Source organism: Ceratotherium simum, chromosome 13 (assembly GCF_057802395.1).
Source record: "Ceratotherium simum simum isolate JZ-2026a chromosome 13, ASM5780239v1, whole genome shotgun sequence".
Taxonomy (NCBI): domain Eukaryota; kingdom Metazoa; phylum Chordata; class Mammalia; order Perissodactyla; family Rhinocerotidae; genus Ceratotherium; species Ceratotherium simum.
This window is the reverse complement of record NC_141912.1, coordinates 34,914,449-34,933,290: the sequence shown is the minus strand read 5'-3', so window position 1 is coordinate 34,933,290 and position 18,842 is coordinate 34,914,449. Positions and strand designations below refer to the sequence as shown.

At 45.1% G+C, this 18,842-nt stretch overlaps 1 protein-coding gene across 2 annotated transcripts in view; it reads left to right on the top strand.

Annotated features, from left to right (window-relative positions):
* COL11A2 (collagen type XI alpha 2 chain) overlaps nucleotides 1–1,372 on the top strand; it is a 29,651-nt gene extending 28,279 nt beyond the window's left edge. For both annotated transcript variants that reach the window (XM_014782843.2, XM_004424287.3), the window contains one exon: nucleotides 242–1,372. In XM_014782843.2, the coding sequence (XP_014638329.1) occupies nucleotides 242–382 (141 nt within the window). In that variant the 3' untranslated portion in view covers nucleotides 383–1,372. The remainder of the gene's footprint in view (nucleotides 1–241) is intronic.
* The last annotated feature ends 17,470 nt before the right edge of the window (nucleotides 1,373–18,842 follow it).

The following is an 18,842-nucleotide window of genomic DNA, read 5'->3' as shown; positions in this document are numbered from 1 at the left end:
CGCGCACACACACACACACATACACACACACTCACACAAAACCTTCCTAGCTTTCCCAATCCTGACTCTCTGCAAGTAATTTTAGGAGGAAAATTTAGCAGGTCTGAACATGTGACACGGATGGGGGAAGAGCATCTCAGGGTGCTCAGAGGAGAGGGGAGCCTGGGCCTGAGGCTGGGGGATATGGGAAGTGTGTGCCTCCACCATGCTCACTCCTCCCTCTCCCCATTTCCCCCTCAAGACACAGCAAGGCCGGACGGTACTGGAGGTGCGAACACCTGTGCTGGAGCAGCTGCCAGTGCTGGACGCCTCCTTCTCAGACCTGGGGGCGCCCCCGAGACGGGGTGGGGTGCTGCTGGGGCCTGTCTGCTTCATGGGCTAGGACCTTCTGTGTCTGACCCTGTTCGTCGAAACCAGGCCCACCTGGAAGCCTACAGCATCGGCTCTGTGCCACCTCCCAAGAGGGCTCCTCACCATCCAGGGGGCCTTGGGCCAGGGCACCGAGAGCCCCCAGTCAGGGGCAGTCCAGGGGAGGGTGACACAGGTGCCAGGACACCCCGGGGGGGGGCGGCATCTGGGGCTCCTGGCCCTCCCACCTGGAGCCTGTGACCTGTTAGACAGCTGAGACCCTTATTTAAAACTCACCTCCCAATCGCCCCAAACAAGAGGAAGAGAAGAGAAAGGACACTGTGTATTTTGTATTTAAAAATAATTATATTATTTAAAGAGTGGAAAACAAAGTAACAAAAAAGATAAAGAGAGAAATGCCAACAAAAATCAGGGGCCTTTGGAGACAGGGCTCTCCAGGCATGAGGCCCCGGCACCCGCATCCTTGCCTCAGGGCTTCAGTGACTGTGGGGGTTTTCGGGCCGAACCCCACCTCCCTCACACGCCACCGTTAGCACCCACTGTGAACATTGGAATATATGGTCTCCTTTGCCTCAGGGCTCTGACTGTCTCTGCCCAGAGTGGGGCTCTCTCGTCTCTACCTATTGGGGGTTGGCTCCCTGACCCACATACCTGCTGTCTTTCACTTGGTCTGGGGCTTGCAGGAGTGCTACTTGGGGACTAGGCCACTTCCCCGGGAGAGAAATGGAGTAGTGAGGGGTGTGTGCAGGGCCTGTATTCAGCAGACTGTTGAAATATTGAAATTCTTCCATATTAGCTGGGAAATCGCCATGGCCCTGAGCCCCCTGAGTATCCCACTGCCGTCCTGGCCACCCCAGGCTCTCCCCTGCGCACCCCCCCCTTCTCTGATTCTGCAACTAAAGGGTTAATGTGTGGCATATGGATGGAAGGGACTCCCAGGACCTTGTCTAGCCCTATGACCAGTGTCCATTCTGACTGATGGTTAAATAATGTGATTGTCTCCTCCCGGGGTGTGTGTGTGGTGTTTGTGTTATTTCTCCCCCAACCCCACCCATCCAGCGCCCTTCTTCCCGGCTGAGCTGTTGCCAGAAATGGATGGCTTAATCCCTATTCCCTGGAGAGGACCTCTCCAGCCAGGGTTGCAGGGCCCAGAGAGAGTCCAGAAAGCCTGGGTGGGGAAGGAGTACAGAGGCACAAACGGATCCCCCAGTGACATCAGGTGGGGCCCGCAGTTTTGCCTGACGCTGGTGCTGGACTGTTCTGGGTGAGGGTGTGCCTGCCCTCCCTGATTCCACACAGCCTCCCCGCTCCCCTCCATCTTTAGGGACTTCAGGGCTGGGAGGAGCCCTAGATGGCCTAGTCTAAACTCTTTGCAAATAGCAGACCGAGGCTCACTTCCATGACAACGTTTACGGCACCTGTACCTCTGGTCATCTCATCCTCCCCCTCAGGCTTTCGATGTGCTGTCATGAAAAGGCAGGGCCCGGGCCCCTATACTTGCGTATATTAGCGCCTGCGTCATTCCAGGTTTTGCGCTGTGTCGAGATGCACAGTCCTCGCCCCGTCTCCCCCCACTCTGTGCTGCCCCGCCTCCTCCTTCCCCAGCGACCCCTCGCAGGGCTCATTCAGCGCCTCGGTGCCCTCCGGGTCAGGTATCCGGGTCGGTCTGTTCCGTTCAGGGCTGGCCGCACAGCCGGGCCTCCCCGCCTCTCCTGGGGCTTCCCATCCTCACACAGCGCTTCCTGGCTCCCGCCCGTCCTGGCCGTGGATTCGAACATATTCCAGGGCCTCCTCGCAGTCGGGACGCCCCTTTCTCGCTGGACGCCCGGCTGCGGGGGCGGGAGGGGGACGGGTGTACGCGCACTTGCACGTGTGTGTGCTCGGGTTTCGGCATCCACAAACTCCCGGGGGCGGGCCAGGGAGGGGCTGCCTCGCACCCCCGACCCGGAGTCTGGGTAGGCAGCGCCCCCGCCCCTCCTCCCCGTACTTCTTCTCATATCCCCGATCCCGGATCCCCGACGGCACCGCCTTGTCGTCCCTGTCCCCAAGGACAAAACCCCGACCTTTGAAACCCTGGAGGGTTGGAGCTAGCGCCTTCTCGATCCCAGGAAGCTCTCCTATGGCGGTCCAGGGGCCCAGCCTCGCATAGGCGGGTGGGCAGGAGAACCGCTCGCAGGTGACAACCCCTCCTCCGCGCGCCGGCGCCGCCGGCTCTGCGCGTCTTCTCGCTTCTGCTGCCCCCTGGTGCCGGCACCGAGACCTCGGCCCGCTAAAGGGCAAGTGGAATGATTCCCGCCCCTAAGACATCTGAAACCTCTGCCCCTCCTTTGTCACCCACTGAACCCTCACTCCCACTCCCCACAACCCAGGAGGAGGCCGAATGGAGGGGAAGTCCCCTGATCTCGTTTATTTGGGGTCAGGCAATGGACGGGGTTTCTGGGATAACCTATGCCCACCCCTCGGTCTCAACCTCCAAGTCCCAAGGGCATCCCCCTCCTCTCCCTCCCAGGCCTTAGCTGAAGAGATTAAATAGATGCTCCCCACTATGCTCACCTGTACCCACTTCCAGCCAAGCCGGACCAGAGCTGAGGTTTCTCTGGTTCTCTCTCTGCAGTTGGAGCCAGACCCACAGAGGTCTCCCTCAGAGCACAAAGGGGAGTGTCCCCAAAGGTAACTTTTGGTCAGATGCTCTGAGCTCAGAGGGATTTTCTCCATGAAAATAATGCCATACATTCACTCAAATAACATTTATACACGGCGGTTAGGTCCCCAGGCCAGTTCACAAAAGCCTGTTTAACTAGTATGCCAAACAACCCCATATAACGGTTTTAGGAGCGATTCTGTGCCAAGTTGCAACTGAGGATGCCAGGACCACAGCTCTCTCCTTGCAACGGGACTTGTCCCACCCCCAAGAGAAGCTGGGGCCTGGCTCTAAGGAAAGGTGGGAGAAGTCTAGGGGCAGGGCTCCAGAGGTGGGGTGGGGCTGGGAGTGAGTGGTGCAGGTGCCCTGGCATCTGGACACGTGGGTGCTGGCAGTGGCTCCAGTGGTTTGTGAGTGGTGGAAGCTTCTGGATGGGGTGGGGAGGAGATAAAGGAGAGAGAGGCAGAGACTTTGGGGAGCTACTTTGAGTTTGATTGGTTTAGAACACAAATTTGTAGGAGGGGCTGGATTCTGAAAGGACTGGACTGGCTTACAAAGGAAGAACCCAATAAGGAAGAGGGAGCCGTTGATGGTGTTTGAAAAGGTAAGTGATATGATGGTGTCGTACCCTAGCAAGGCCTCACCCAGGTTGGATGAGGGTGTGAAGGGCCTGGACACAGGCACACAGCCAACAGCAGACTTGGAGGCTTAGGAGAGGAGGACTTGTAACTGGCAGGGCAGTGAGATTACAGAGGAAGGCTGTGGGGATGGGTCCTCCAGCCTGTCACACCCTTGGAGCTGCTTTTAGCCTTGGGCTGATATTTTTGGCCTCTGTGATTTATGGTCAAAAAACAACTTGTAAAATTTAGACCACTTAGATCACTGTACGGGAAGCACTACACATCCCAGAAGGCCATGGGCTACATATCCCGCCCGCCCCCGGGCTGTGTTGCAAGCTGGGATTTGTAGTTTCTAACTGGATCAGGGCAGGTAGGAGTAGACACAGAAAGGGAAGGGAGTGGGTCAAAGCAAGGCTCTAGCTGCCTCAGGAAAGTGTAGTAGGGGGTGGCCACCCAGTTTTGTGGTTGTGTAGCCCCTATTCCTGCAAGTTTGGTGTGGTCAGCAGGGACGGTCAGGGCCATATCCTAACTTCTTCCTGGCCAGCTGGGCAGTTCATGGGCCATGATCATGTTTCCCAACTCAAACCTGTTGAAGTGAGAAGTCACCCTGGGTGCTTGCAGTTGGATTCTGTTATCTTTTTTCTCATCTTCAGGGTGGCTTCATGGGAACTGGCACTGCCAGCAAACTGTCATCTCAGTAGGGAAGTCCTGTCACACTTGTCCTTGAATGAAGACCAGGGACATCTACACGGGTACCTCCTTTAGGATGGAGGTAGGTAGGATGGTAGAAGCAGCCTCAGTGAGAACCAGCACACCACACTGCCTTCCCTCAGTTGGCGGGAGCATGGCAATCCATTTGTTTACTTTGCTCTGGCCTCTCTTTCTGTCAGTAACATCTCACTTCCAGGCTGAAGATCTTTTGATTCCCAAGAAATAGATGGGTGGTTTTCCAAAGTATGACAGATAAAAACCACATTGGATACTATGGCAGCTGGTTCAAAGGTCACATTCCAGGTCTTGTCACTTCATCTATAAAGGGCTTGGACTCCACAGAGACTGGGGCCAAAGTATGTGGGTCATGGGAATATATTCCTATGTTGTGTTCATGTCTCCCCAGGATCTGGGCTCTATTGCTGGTAATGAGTAATGGGTCCTTGGGTTACTTCTCTTTGGGTCAGTGGGTTACTTCTCACTAAATAAAGTGTACCTATATTCCTAGTGCTGGTAGGGATTTTTTTTTTTTTATAACTTTGCAGTTGTGGTTATTTTTATTAATACCTCAATATTTTTCTTCTTTTTTTTTTTGTGGGGAAGATCAGCCCCGAGCTAACATCCATGCCAATCCTTCTCTTTTTGCTGAGGAAGACCGGCCTTGAGCTAACATCTATTGCCAATCCTCCTCTTTTTTTCCCCATTTTCTCCCCAAAGCCCCAGTAGATAGCTGTATGTCATAGCTGCACATCCTTCTAGTTGCTGTATGTGGGATGCGGCCTCAGCATGGCAGGAGAAGCGGTGCGTTGGTGCACGCCCGGGATCCGAACCCGGGCCACCAGTAGTGGAGCGCGCGCACTTAACCGCTAAGCCACGGGGCCGGCCCCCCTCAATATTTTTCTTACTTTTCAGAATTAAAAATCTGTAGAAACAAACAAAAACTAAAAGGTAAGAAACATGTTTCAGAGATATTAGAGTTAAGGAGAAGAGGGGAAATAGCACCGTGTTTAATTGGAGCTCTGATGACAGAGGGAGTCAGACAGAAAAGTCTGTAGCAGCAGAGGGTCTGGGTTGGGGAGGGTTGAACAGACTTAGTGCCAAGTGGGTGCTGATGTTAGCTGGCAGGAGACCTCTCTGTATTCCTAACAAGGGTTCCTCCTTCATTCTCTCGCCAGTGGTGCTTTGATTCTAACTAGGCTGCTTATTTAATACGAGCATCAGTTTTCTCATCTGCAAAATGGGATAATACTTCCTCTGTAAGGGAATAATTCCCCCTTGAATGATCTTTGCATTGAAAGAGAAGGGAGGGGAACTGGCTATGCTGCCTTGGTTCTATCTCCTTGCCTTGGTCACTGCTGACACACTGGTGTCTGAGACACCCTGCTCCTCTGTACATTTCAGATCTTAGTCCTGTCAAGACCCCATACTTCTTAAGTTTCTTTTTGTCACAAACAGCAAAATCTGATTCCAAACAGCTTAAGCCCCAAAAGAAATTTATTATAAAAATATTGGGGTACTCAGGGTTTGAAGTGGGGAAGGGCAAGGGCAATTTTGGGACCTCATGGGTTCATGTACTTTGTCCCTGGAGTGTGGCCATAAATACCACTGGGCTGATCTGCTCTCAGGCTCCGTGTCTCCAGGCTCTGTGGTTCAGATTCCCGGAGGGCCAACCTGGTTGGCCTAGCTTTTGGGTCAGCTGTCTCCCTGAGAATCAACTTCCCATGGCTGGGGGCCCAGTGTAACCATAAACAGATAATATATATGAAGCACTGGGGGTGGGGGTAGAGGGATGTTGGGGGCACTCTTCCTAGTTAAGGTGGGATTACTAAGACACCCCAGGAGGTGTCTGATATCTTTCCCTCTAAAAAGACCCCTTTCTATACATTTGACCCGCGTGATCCAACCAGCCCCTTCATGACCACACTTGGTCTCTCTCACTCACCCTCTCCCCAGTGGGCCAACCCAAGTCGTGTTCAGCTCTTGTAGCCACGATGTCATGAGCTCTCTAACTCATCCAGCATCTCTGAGTCCAGCATCTCTGCTAGTTTGTTTTTTTTTTTTTTTTTTTAAACACTGTTATTTTATTTTTTTATTTTTAAAGATTTTTTTTTTTATTTATTTATTTTTCCCCCAAAGCCCCAGCAGATAGTTGTCTGTCATAGCTGCACATCCTTCTAGTTGCCGTATGTGGGACGCGGCCCCAGCATGGCCAGAGGAGCGGTGCGTCAATGCGCACCCGGGATCCGAACCCGGGCCGCCGGCAGCACAGTGCGCACACTTAACCGCCAAGCCACGGGGCCGGCCCTCTGCTAGTTTGTATTTTGCCACTTTGCTCTTCAGCACACAAACGTTCATGACCTTTATATCCAGGGCTGCATATGACTTCTGTGGGCACTTTTGGGTACTTTTGCCTTTCTGGACCCTTTCCTCAAAAAGACAAAAAACACCAAACTATATCTTATGACTGTGTTCGTATACAGATAAATATATTAATAGTATATATTTCTATATTAAAATATTTTCTTCAAATATCTAAAAGTTTATTTTCTATTTTAAAAGAAATGTAAACATTTTCATGTTCCCCAAAAATATTGTAGGCCCTACACACCCTGTCTACTGTGCCTAGTGGCTAAGTGTCTTCGCTGAAGATTTTATACTTTACTAATAAAAAAGATCCTTTTCCCTCTTTACTGAATTTTGTCTTGATCAACATATTTGTCTAATGTTAAAAAACCCTGCTTTTTCTCATTTGCTTTATCTGGTTTATATCTGCCTGTCATCTATTTTTAGAACTTTGTTTTTTTTGCTGAGGAAGATTCGCCCTGAGCTAACATCCACTCCCAGTCGTCCTCTTTTTGATTGTGTGCCGCCACCACAGCATGACCACTAACAGATGAGTGGTGTAGGTCCACGCCCAGGAACCAAATCTGGGCCCCTGAAGTGGAGCACGCCGAACTTAACCACTAGGCCACTGGGGCTGGCCCTCAGAACTTTTTGTTATGGAAAATTTCAAACATGCAAACACATAGAGAATAGTGAAATGAATCTTCCAATATCCATCAGCCATGAATTAATAAAAATGTTCAACTCATGACCAATTTTGCTTCATTTCTACCTCACCTACTACTCCTTCCTCATCATCTGGATTATTCTGAAGCAGTCCCAGATATCATATGATTTCATCTGTAAACTTTTCACTGTGTAACACTGAAAGACAAGGACTCTTAAAAATATAATCAAAATTCTATTATCACATCTTAAAATTGATATTCATTCCTATTATCATCAAATATCTACTCAGTGTTCAGATTTCCTAGGTTGTTTTGTGGGTTTTTTTGCATGTCTGTGTGTTTGTTTGAATCATGATCGAAATAAAGTTGATAAAAGTCTTTTAAGTTCTTTTTTTGGGCTGAGGAAGGTTCGCCCTGAGCTAACATCTGTGCCAATCTTCCTCTACTTTTTAGTATGTGGGCCACCAGCACAGCATGGCTGCTAACAGAGCAGTGTCAGTCTGCGCCCAGGAACCAAACCCAGGCCACCCAAGCGGAGTGTGCTGAACTCAACCACTAGGCCAGTGGGGCTGGCCAGTTAAGTCTTTAAAAATCTGTTTTCTTAGGGGCCGGCCCAGTGGCTTAGTGGTTAAGTGTGCGCGCTCCGCTACTGGTGGCCCAGGTTCAGATCCTGGGCGAGCACCGACGCATCGCTTCTCCGGCCATGCTGAGGCCGCGTGCCACATACAGCAACTAGAAGGATGTGCAACTATGACATACAACTATCTACTGGGGCTTTGGGGGAAAAAAGGAGGAGGATTGGTAATAGATGTTAGCTCAGAGCCGATCTTCCTCAGCAAAAAGAGGAGGATTAGCATGGATGTTAGCTCAGGGCTGATCTTCCTCACAAAAAAAAAAAAAAATCTGTTTCCTTATCTAAATTATTTTTGTTTACTTTTTATTATGGAAAAATTTAAACATATCCAAAAGTGGTTTATTATTTCTATTTTTAAAAGAATTAATAAATATTATGTTTTCAGTTTCAATTTTGAATACTGTAAATATCAGTAACATAATACACATAAGTAAAATTTTTAGGGTCCTCAAAAATTAATTAAGTGTCCTAAGGAAAAAAAAATTGAGAATCACTAATCCAGAGGAACTCTTAAACAATACTCATGCCCTGTCCCCACCCTCAGAGATGTGTATTTGTCCAACTGGTGTGGGGCCTGGGCAAAGGTACTTTTGTAAAATTTCCCCAGGTGATTCCAAAGTACAGCCTGGGTTGGGAACCTCTGCTCAGAAACCTGTAAGAAATAAGCAAAGGAACAGAGTGAGAAAAGTGCCTTAGGTCTGGAAGGGCCTCCTGGGACCTCCTGTATCCAGTAGAAATACCTGCGTGAGCAGGCACAGAACACCTGAATAACAGCAGCTAAAACAAATACGAATTATTTTTTTCTCATATAACAAGAAATCTGAGGAAGACAGCTGCTGATGTTGGTTTGTCCATTCAATGATGCTATCAAGACCCCAGACTATATCTTTGTACTTCATCTCAAATGTTACTTCTTCATGCTTGTCACCTCATGTCCTCAAAGTGGCTGCTACAACTCTAGACATCACTTCAACATTCAAGACAGAAGAGGTAAGTTATAGTGACAGCCACATCTATTTCTTCAACAAACTTCTGCTTTGGGGTCACACAGCCACCCCTAATTGCAAGGAAGGCTGGGAAGGGGAAAGGGGGGTTCAGGATGAGTGTGGGGTCAGCCAAATCACAGTGTCTGCCACACATTAGTTGAATCAGTATCTGGGAAGTCGATGTCCAGCTTCCTTTCCTGGGCAGGACCTGCCAAGCCGAACAATGGTGTAAACTTTAGCCTGAGTTGGCCATCAAGTCAGTGAAGTATGGCTCCACTGGGTGAATTCTTATATATTTTCTTTGGCTAAACTATAAGCACATTTTTTGTTATAGCTGTTGTTCTGTTTATGTCACTGTTAAACGTGACATTTACCAACAAAGAAAAGATACATTAGGCATACCTGACACCACTTAGCTGTAGAAATGCCCGATAACACTTTGCTGTGTCTTTAAAGAGCAATATTATGGCTATTGCAAATGCTTCGAAGATACTAAGCCTCATATCTGGCAGATGTAGATGCAACATGGGAAACTGAAAGTATAACCGCCACTGCATTGTGTTATTGATTTATTACTACAAATAAATCTATACCAGGTCCTTTCTGAAATCTTTAGAGATGGCCCCAAACTCAACAAACGCGTCCCAGCACACACAATGTCTGGTATTGCTTCTCTATCCTGTCAGTCACAGTTTCCGGGGCTCACAGAACCACACTTGCTCTTACTAACGAGCACTGTGGAGTGTACGATGTTGTATGTGTATGTGTGTGTATGATGTTGGACAAGGCACCATGGAAGGTGTGATTACCAAGAAGATAAACAGCTCGTGAGAGAGCTGTTACTGAGGGTCCTGCACCGGAACTGGAGGAAACCATTCCATCCTTTTACTATATCTGATGCTTGAGGGTGATGTGCTCATGGGGAGCTCCATTTTATATTCCCATGAGTCTACTCTCGTTCTATTTTGGCTGTCAACCAGGAATGCTGTATTTATTGGTTAGGTTTAGGCTTAATTGTAAGAAACAGAAAACCCTGAAAACAATAGTGACTTAGCCAAGATAGACATTTACTTCTCTCTCAAGTAGAACCCTAGGGTTGGTATGATGTTTAACAGTGTCAGGGGTTCAGACTTTTACCTTGTTGTTCCATCAGCCTCAGCATGGCTTTTGCCTCTCAGCTCCAATATGACTGCTTGAGTTCCAGCTTCCATGTTTGCATTCCAATCAGCAGGAAGGAGGAAGGGGAAAGAAGGACCCCTCCCCCTCTTTATAAGGCTATTTTCTAGAAGTCGCACGTAGCAGTTCTGGCAATGAGCTCGTTGGATAGAGCTTATATGTGGCCACACATAACTGGAAAGGAGGATGGGAAATTAGTACTTATTCTCGAAGTCCATGTGCCCAAGTAAAATGGAAAGTTCTATTAAGGAATCGTGGGATTATGGATATTGGGGAACAATTAGCATTCTCCACCATGCCATGTCTCTAGACAATTTCTTAAGTAAGACCTGGAAATGGGGGATTCTGCAGTGATTGCAGTCCCATAATTTCCGTAAAAATTGTTTAAGAACATATTCTTTGCCCTGATGGGAGGGAGTTCCAATGTAATCTACCTAGTGGGGGCCTAAGGGCCAACAGCTCTAGGCAAAGCATTAAGCAAGATTTTAAAAACAAATGGGCTATTTATTTTGTTTTGCTGGCAAACCTCAGACCAGGGATTTCTTGAAGTGTCTGGAGGCTGTTACAGGTCTCTAGAACTTGAGCCTGCGTCACAGAGGCATCCTTCCCTCCATGACGACATCATGAGTTGCCTCTATTACTATGCCTGCCTCTGAGTGTCTGAGAAGGTCATTGGCCTTGTTACAGTCTCAGTAGCATAGTTACAATACGTATCATGTCAGGATGATTTTAATTTGTTAGAGATGCCAGCCAATTGAGTTCTCAGAAACACATGCCATATAGTTATGGGTTCAATGCTCAAATCATTAAACGCTAGTGGTCTATATACCTGTTTGGTCTCTAAAGAGTGCTGTCCAATGGAACTTTCTTTGATCATGCAAATATTCTACATCTGTGCAATCCAATATGGCGGCCACCAGCCACATGTGGCTATTGAGCACCTGAAATGTGGTTAGTACAGCTAATGGAACTTAATTTTAAATTTTATTTAATTTTAATTCAAATAGCTACATGTAGCTAGTGGCTACCGTATTAGACAGCACAGCTCTAAGGCATCTTGCTGTTTAAAGACCCATATGAATTTGGATTCATTTTCAGTAATTTGATGAAGAGACCCAAATTTATACAGATGTAAGATATGCAGTCTTCAGAGTTCAACATGCCAATTAATTTCTGTTCCTCTTTTTTGGGGTTGGGAGCTTCAAGGGCAAAGGCTTTTGTCTGATCATGGGCAGAATTTTTCTCCCAAAAGTCAACTGAAATTTTTGCTATTTTATGATCCATTCCCTTTTAATCATAAAATCAATAAGGGAAGACCGAGTTTTGGGATGCAATTGCTTTTTTAAAATCAGGTTTACTGAGATATAATTTACATGCAGTAAAATTCATCCTTCTTAGCTGTATAATTCTGTGAGTTTTGACAAACATATTCATTGTGTAATCACCACCACAATAAAAATAAAGGATATTTCCACCACCCCCAAAAAGTTCCTCATGGGCCCAGTTGTTTTCAAGTCACCCCTGAGTAATGTGTCATTAGTGTAACGAACAATTTTAGTACTTGAATTGGATTTAGGTCATCTGTTTAACTTCTGCTTTATTGGACTATGCGTCAGGGTGGAAGAATTTACTGTGGTAATACAGTAAATGTGACTCATTGGGGCAGCCATGTGAAAGCAAACTGCTGGTGGTGAACATAATTTATTGGTATTGAAAAAAATGCCTCTGCCAGATGGATGTATGCCTGCTAACCAAGGACTGATTTGGCAAGATCTTTTGCTAAGGAAATGATATCAGGTACAGTGCTAACTGCATTTTATTTATTTTTTTATAATTAGATGAGTTAAATATATGTAAAGTACTTAGTCTCTGGCACTGAGTAAGTACTACCAAGAATTAGCTATCCTTTTTTTTTTCGATTTTTAAAAATTGAAGTACAATTGTCACATAATATTATATTAGTTCTGAGTGTATAGCATAATTATTCAATTCGATATTTGTGTATATTGCAAAATGATCACCACAATAAGTGTAGTTAACATCTGTCATCATACATAGTTACAATTTTTTTTTCTTGAGATGGGAACTTCTAAGATCTACTCTTCTAGCAACTTTCAAATATGCAATACAGTATTATTAACTATAGTCACCATGCTGTACACTATATCCCCATGACTTATGTATTTTATAACTGGAAGTTTGTACCTTTTGACCCCCTTCACCCATTTCGCCTACCTCCACCCCTGGCCTCTGGCAACCACCAATCTGTTCTCTGTATCTATGAGTTTTTTTTTTAGATTCCGCATATAAGTGAGGTCATATGGTATTTGTCTCCCTCTGGCTTATTTCTTTTAGCATAATGCCCTCAACGTCCATCAAGCTATTCCTAATATTGTTGTCATTTACAGTTAACTTCCCAGATCCACCTACCTTTTTTTTTTGGTGAGGAAGATTGGCCCTGAGCTAACACCTGTGCGCCCATCCGCCTCTATTTTGTACGTGGGATGCCACCACAGCATGGCTTGATAAGTGGTGCGTAGGTCTGCACCTGGGACCTGAACCCGCGAACCCCAAGCTGCTGAAGCAGAGCATGCAAACTTAACCACTATGCCACCAGGCTGGCCCCTCCACCTACCTTTTGACTGGCCAAAATAAGTTGTTAAAGAGTTCCATTGGTGGGATGGATTATCTCTAGTTTCTCCAACTATTTTATTATAACTTATTTTACATACTCTCCTAGGAACTTGGCACTGTTTCATATTCACGTTTTTTTGGTGGGGCAGTGGAATTCCAGGGGTTCAGAGTGGAAGCTTTTCCATTGCCCAGAATTGCCATAGTAAATTCAAATAACATATCCAGGGCAGGTGAAATCACCATAGAAACTGTTTTGGTTTTCTGTACCCTCCTTTAAGGTTATTACACCCTATCGCCTTAGATACTCTCTCCTCCACATGCCCCAGTATTCAAAATAGCCCTCTTATTAGATTAGGTTTTCCTAATTAAAAGTTGCTGTTGATCCTGTTATCCCAAAGTTCCTAGAATTCTGTCATATCATTGTTTGTCCAAAGTGTTTTAACAGAGTATAGAGTGTCTCCAGACAGATCTGACATTGTAACAGATCTGCAGGGAAGGACCCTGGGGCTATTTGTCCTGTCATATGAGAGGATCTGGCTTGATCTTTATGGCAAAGCTCTCTAAACTCAGAGGGTGAACCAAAGGAGGTGTGTGGAAGTGGCCGCTTTCTGTATGAACTGAGACAGGTGTTCTTAAAGTTCATAAGCTCTTTGTCTTAATGGTTCCCTTTGGCTTGGTTCCCAGCACTTTTAAACCACAAGAGTTGAGGGTTTGCCAAGATTATTTCTACAGCTGTAGCTTCTGTATCTAGCAGAATTGGACTGTTTTTGATACTTCCCTAACTTCTCTTGTAATTTTATTAACTCACTAGGGGGCCTATTGTTTTTGGGATTCTGATATCCCCAAATCTAATGAGTCATGACTACACAAAATGCTATATCTCCATCCTTCTTAGCTTCTTAAATTCTTTTTCATTTTTCAGTTCTCTAGCAGTTTCTCCTGCAGATGGTCCTGCTCCATTAAAAGCTACAAAGAGAGGGCCTACATTTTTTAGAGAAACACTGTAAACCGTACTCTACCTGTCCAATATGGTAGTCACTAGTCACATGTGGCTATAATAATTTTAATTTAAATAATTTAAAATTAAGTAAAAATTTCAGCCCCTTAGTTGCACTAACCACTAGCATTTTCAGTGCTCAAGAGTCACATGTGGCTAGTGGCTACAATAGTGGCTACAACAGGACAGCTCAGAGAGAGAACATTTCCATCATAGCAGAGAGTTCTACTGGACAGCCCTGCTCTAGATATTCTTTTGTTTGTTTTTTGTTTTTGTGTGAGGAAGATTGTCCCTGAGCTAACATCTGTGCCAATCTTCCTCCATTTTGTATGTGGGATGCCACCACAGCATGGCTTGATGAGCGGTATGTAGGTCCACGCCCGGGCTCTGAAGCTGTTAACCCCGGGCTGCTGAAGCGGAGCACGGGAACTTAACCACTATGCCACGGGGCTGGCCCCTCTAGATGCTCTGATGCTCACTTTACAGATACGAGGGTTCTCTACTTATATAGACCTTTCCAAAGTGGTGTTGAAGGGTTGCCTTCTGTTGGTGTGTTTTCTTTATATTCAGTTACAAAAAATATAATTAGGGTTTGTTTGGCAACAGAGCAATGATTAGCATGTTTTCACGGCTGCTGTTAAAATCATAGCCAAACCACAGAAGCACTGCTGCTGCTAAAGCCTCTACGTTTGGCCATATTTATCTTAACTCGTGTTCTCTCACTTTTTTGTTAAGACTGTTGGAGTGTTCACAAACGGTTGACCAATTCCCTTATTTCTTGTTCCAAGTCTAGATTCCACTACTGGCCACTAGGTGGAGATAGGATCCTATTTAACACACTGGCTTTTAAGAAAATTTTAAATTGATTCTTTGCAATGGGTAATCCGGCTTTTTCCTCAAAAATCTTAGAACATTTCTCATGACAATTAAAAACACCCACAGTTTTCATTCTCAAAAGTTGTCTAATAAAAAGAGAAAGGAAAGAATTCCTAAATAATTCATTTACCGTGCTTCCATGTGACAATCCTCTGCTCCAACGGGGCAAGCTTCAAAACCCGACTGCCTGGTTCGAATTCTGAGTTAACTCACAGCTTTATGACTGTCCTCTGGTGACACCACATTAGGAGGAATTACTGGCCAAACAGAAAATCCTGTGACCTCCTCCTCCTTGTCAAACCCTGAATTAATCTAATGGTTCTGCTTTATAAGCACAGGGCGAAATGTTCAGGACACTAAGATAACAGTCAAAATGTTTTTTTTTTTTATTATTGATGTCATACTAGTTTAAAACATTGTGAAATTTTAGTTGTACATTGTTGTTTGTCAGTCACCATATAAATGCGTCCCTTCACCTCTTGTGCCCACTGCCCAGCCCCTTCCCCCTGGTAACCACCAAACTGTTCTCTCTGTCCACGTGTTAGTTCATCTTCCACATATGAGTGAAGTCATGCGGTGTTTGTCTTTCTCTGTCTGGCTTTTGCTTAACATAATACCCTCCAGGTCCAGCCATGTTGTTGCAAATGGGATGATTTTGTCTTTTTTATGGCTGAGCAGTATTCCGTTGTATATATATACCACATCTTCTTTATCCAGTCATCAGTCGAGGGATATGGGTTGCTTCCATGTCTTGGCTATAGTGAATAACGCTGCGATGAACGTAGGGGTGCATAAGCCTCTTTGGATTGTTGCTTTCAGGTTCTTTGGATAAACACCCAGTAGTAGGATAGCTGGATCATAAGGTATTTCTATTTTTAATTTTTTGAGGACTCTCCATGCTGTTTTCCATAGAGGCTGCACCAGTTTGCATTCCCACCAGCAGTGAATGAGGGTTCCCATTTCTCCACAACCTCTCCAACATTTGTTATTTTTTTGTCTTGGTGATTATAGCCATTCTAATGGCTATAAGGTGACACCTTAGTGTAGTTTTGATTTGCATTTCCCTGATGATTAGTGATATCGAACATCTTCAAAATGGTTTTTTAACTAAGTCTCTTTTAATTATGACTCAAGATTATAGTAAATTAACTATCGGGCATTGTAAACATTGGTTTCTCAGTCCTCCACTGATGCGGTTTGTTTGTTTGTTTCTTCTCAAAATCCCAAATAGTGAAGCCTCTCGCATCTTAGATGGTGCAGGCAAAGAGAGGCTCATTCGTAGTCCGTGGATGTGAAATTCTTTGGGCGCAAAGTGGACTGTCTCTCTCTTTTTACCAAGATGATTGAGAGTGGATTTATCAAATTCCTACTTCTCTTTCTCATTTGAGGCACTGAGAGATGGGCTACCTCTACTCTCTACTAGAAACATCACAGAATAGAAAGCATGTGTAATTTCTCATGGCGGTGAGCGAAAAATAAAAAAAAATCACAGAACAAAATACTTTCACCTGCATCCTTGGTTTGTAACTTCAGATTTCAAAAACTGCTTACATGCAAATAGGATTCATATTTGTATTTGTAATAATAAAATATTTGTAATAATAATTTAACATAATAATAATGAAAAATAATTATGTGAATTTCGCTCTGTCTTCTGCAATAACCAGTGTTTCCAGAAAACTAGGAATTAAGAGTGTTTTCTGTATCAATATATGACCTTCTTTGATAAAAATAGATACTCATGTTATCTTGAAAATTGTCAACAAAATGGATGGTTGGCCCCTGTGTAGAAAAAAGTTGACATAACAGGCCTGACTACCATCCTTTGAAAGGCCTGCTTACAAGGTTGGCACCTGGCTGGCATCTAGGAACTTGGATTTCGGGAGGGTCCCCACCATTCCCAGAACTGGTAAGAGTGTGCCTAAACTGATTGTACAAGCAACATGGTTTATGCTGAACACCTGCTTTCCTTCTGGGAGCCTGGAATTTTGGTATGTGCTAGGCAGAGGGTGCTTACATGTTGTTGTTAGTGCCATTGAGTCAATTCCGACTCCTAGTGACCCTGTGTACAGCAGAGCGGAACCTGGCCCGGTCTTTTTGCACCGTCCTTTCACCTTCTGGCGCTCTATCAGACAACACTTTGCTCCTATTCATAGGGTTTTCATGGCCATTTTTTTCTGAAATGAGTGGCCAGGTCCTTCTTCCTAGTCTGTCTAGTCTGGAAGCTCTGTTGAAACCTGTCCACCATGGGTGACCCTGCTAGTACTTGAAATACTGGTAGCATAGCTTTCAGTATCACAGCAACAAGAAGCCATCACAGTATGACAACCATCAGATGGGTTGTGTGGTTCCCTGACTGGAAAATCAACCCGGCAGAGCACCAGGGCTGGCCATATCACCAGTGCCTACGTGACCAGCCCCCAGTAATAACCCTGACTGAGGAGTCTCTTCTGAGCTCTGCTGGCGGACAATATTTCACACTTGTTGTCACTGCTGAAGGACTTCAGTGTGTACTGTGGCTCCAATGGACCCTCGGAAGCTTGCGCCTGGTTTCTCCATGCTTTGCCTCATGTACCTTTTCCCTGAGCTGATTTTGCCTGGTATCCTTTGCTGTAATAAATCACAGCCGTGAGTACAGCTGCATGACGAGTCCTGTGAGTCCTGCTAGTATCATCTAACCTGGGCTGGTCTTGGAGACCCCCAACACAGCCCCTTATTTGGTATTGGTATCTTGTAATATTTAAAATTATAAAAACCTGACTTATAGTAATCCTTTATGAACATATTTCATCTAAATGATTTCCTGTAGTCACATGCAAGAAGATCAGTTAAGAAAGAAAAACTCTATAAGCTTGCTTAAGGCCTTGCTGTTTTTGAAAAATTGATATTTTCCTATGAGTATTATAGGAATTAGAAGTTTTCCTGACTAATATTATATAAAATTTGGACTTAGGTGGCAGGCCATACCATGAAGTCACTGAAGCAAATATGACTTCTGTCTTGATATCAAACATAAATTAAAATGATTTACAAAAATCTTCACCAGCTGTGTTCTCAAAGCAGTGCTATGTTTGAATAAGCTGATAAACACGTATCTTTGACCCTTTTGAAACTGGAGATGTACTTCTCATTAGATGACTCAGAAGAGAGGGAGTTTAGGTTGATCTGATGAACATAGAGTTATGGGATAAGTCTGTCTCCGTAACTTGACACAAATCATATAAAAAGAGAACTATAATATGTTATGCTCTTATACCTGTTACTTACAATTCTGATCTTATGTCGATTTTCATACTTGGAAAGTATATTCTTAACAACTAACATACTTTATCAGTCCTGTATAAATTACAGTGGCAAAATCCAGGCTCAGTGTCTGTTCCATCTCGTATTACTAAGAGTAATGGTTCCACTCCTCACTGGTAAGAGTACAGCATGAATTTGGGCATCTACAGTGAAATAAAACAAATTTGAGGAGGTCCACTATCAGTTGCTCTCTTAATTGATAAGGAGAAATGATCACCATCAAGAAGTTTACTTCTCCATGCCTGGGTAAAACAACAATGACTTGTCCCCAGGCTCTTCACTGGACCCAATGGTCACCAAACCCTCCAAGCACAAACATGACCACACACCATCTCCTCCCTCTCAAGAAGAAAGGTAGACAATAATATTGGATTTAGGTGGTATATTTTCTTTAAGAAAGGGCAGTCTGTAGACTGGAGAACTTGAGAAAGAAAAAGTACATTGAATTAAAATTCAGAGACTCAGACGGGCCAGCCCCATGGCTTAGTGGTTAAGTGCGCGCGCTCCGTTGCTGGCGGCCCAGGTTCAGATCCCGGGTGCGCACTGATACACTGCTTCTCTGGCCATGCTGAGGCTGCGTCCCACACACAGCAACTAGAAGGATGTGCAGCTATGACATACAACTATCTACTGGGGCTTTGGGGGAAAAAAATAAATAATAAAAAAAAATAATAAAACTACATCTGCTTTAAAAAAAAAATTCAGAGACTCAGAAACTGTGTCAGGGGCACAATTCAGTCATAATGTCCTTTTTGGAGGTGGGAGGTTGCTGGACAACAGAAGTGTGAGAAGTGCTAGTTCCAAGGCTACGTGTGTGTTTGAGATCCGTTCGGGAGCCCTGGGAAGAAGAAGAATTGAAAAAACCAACTCAAGCTCACGGGCTA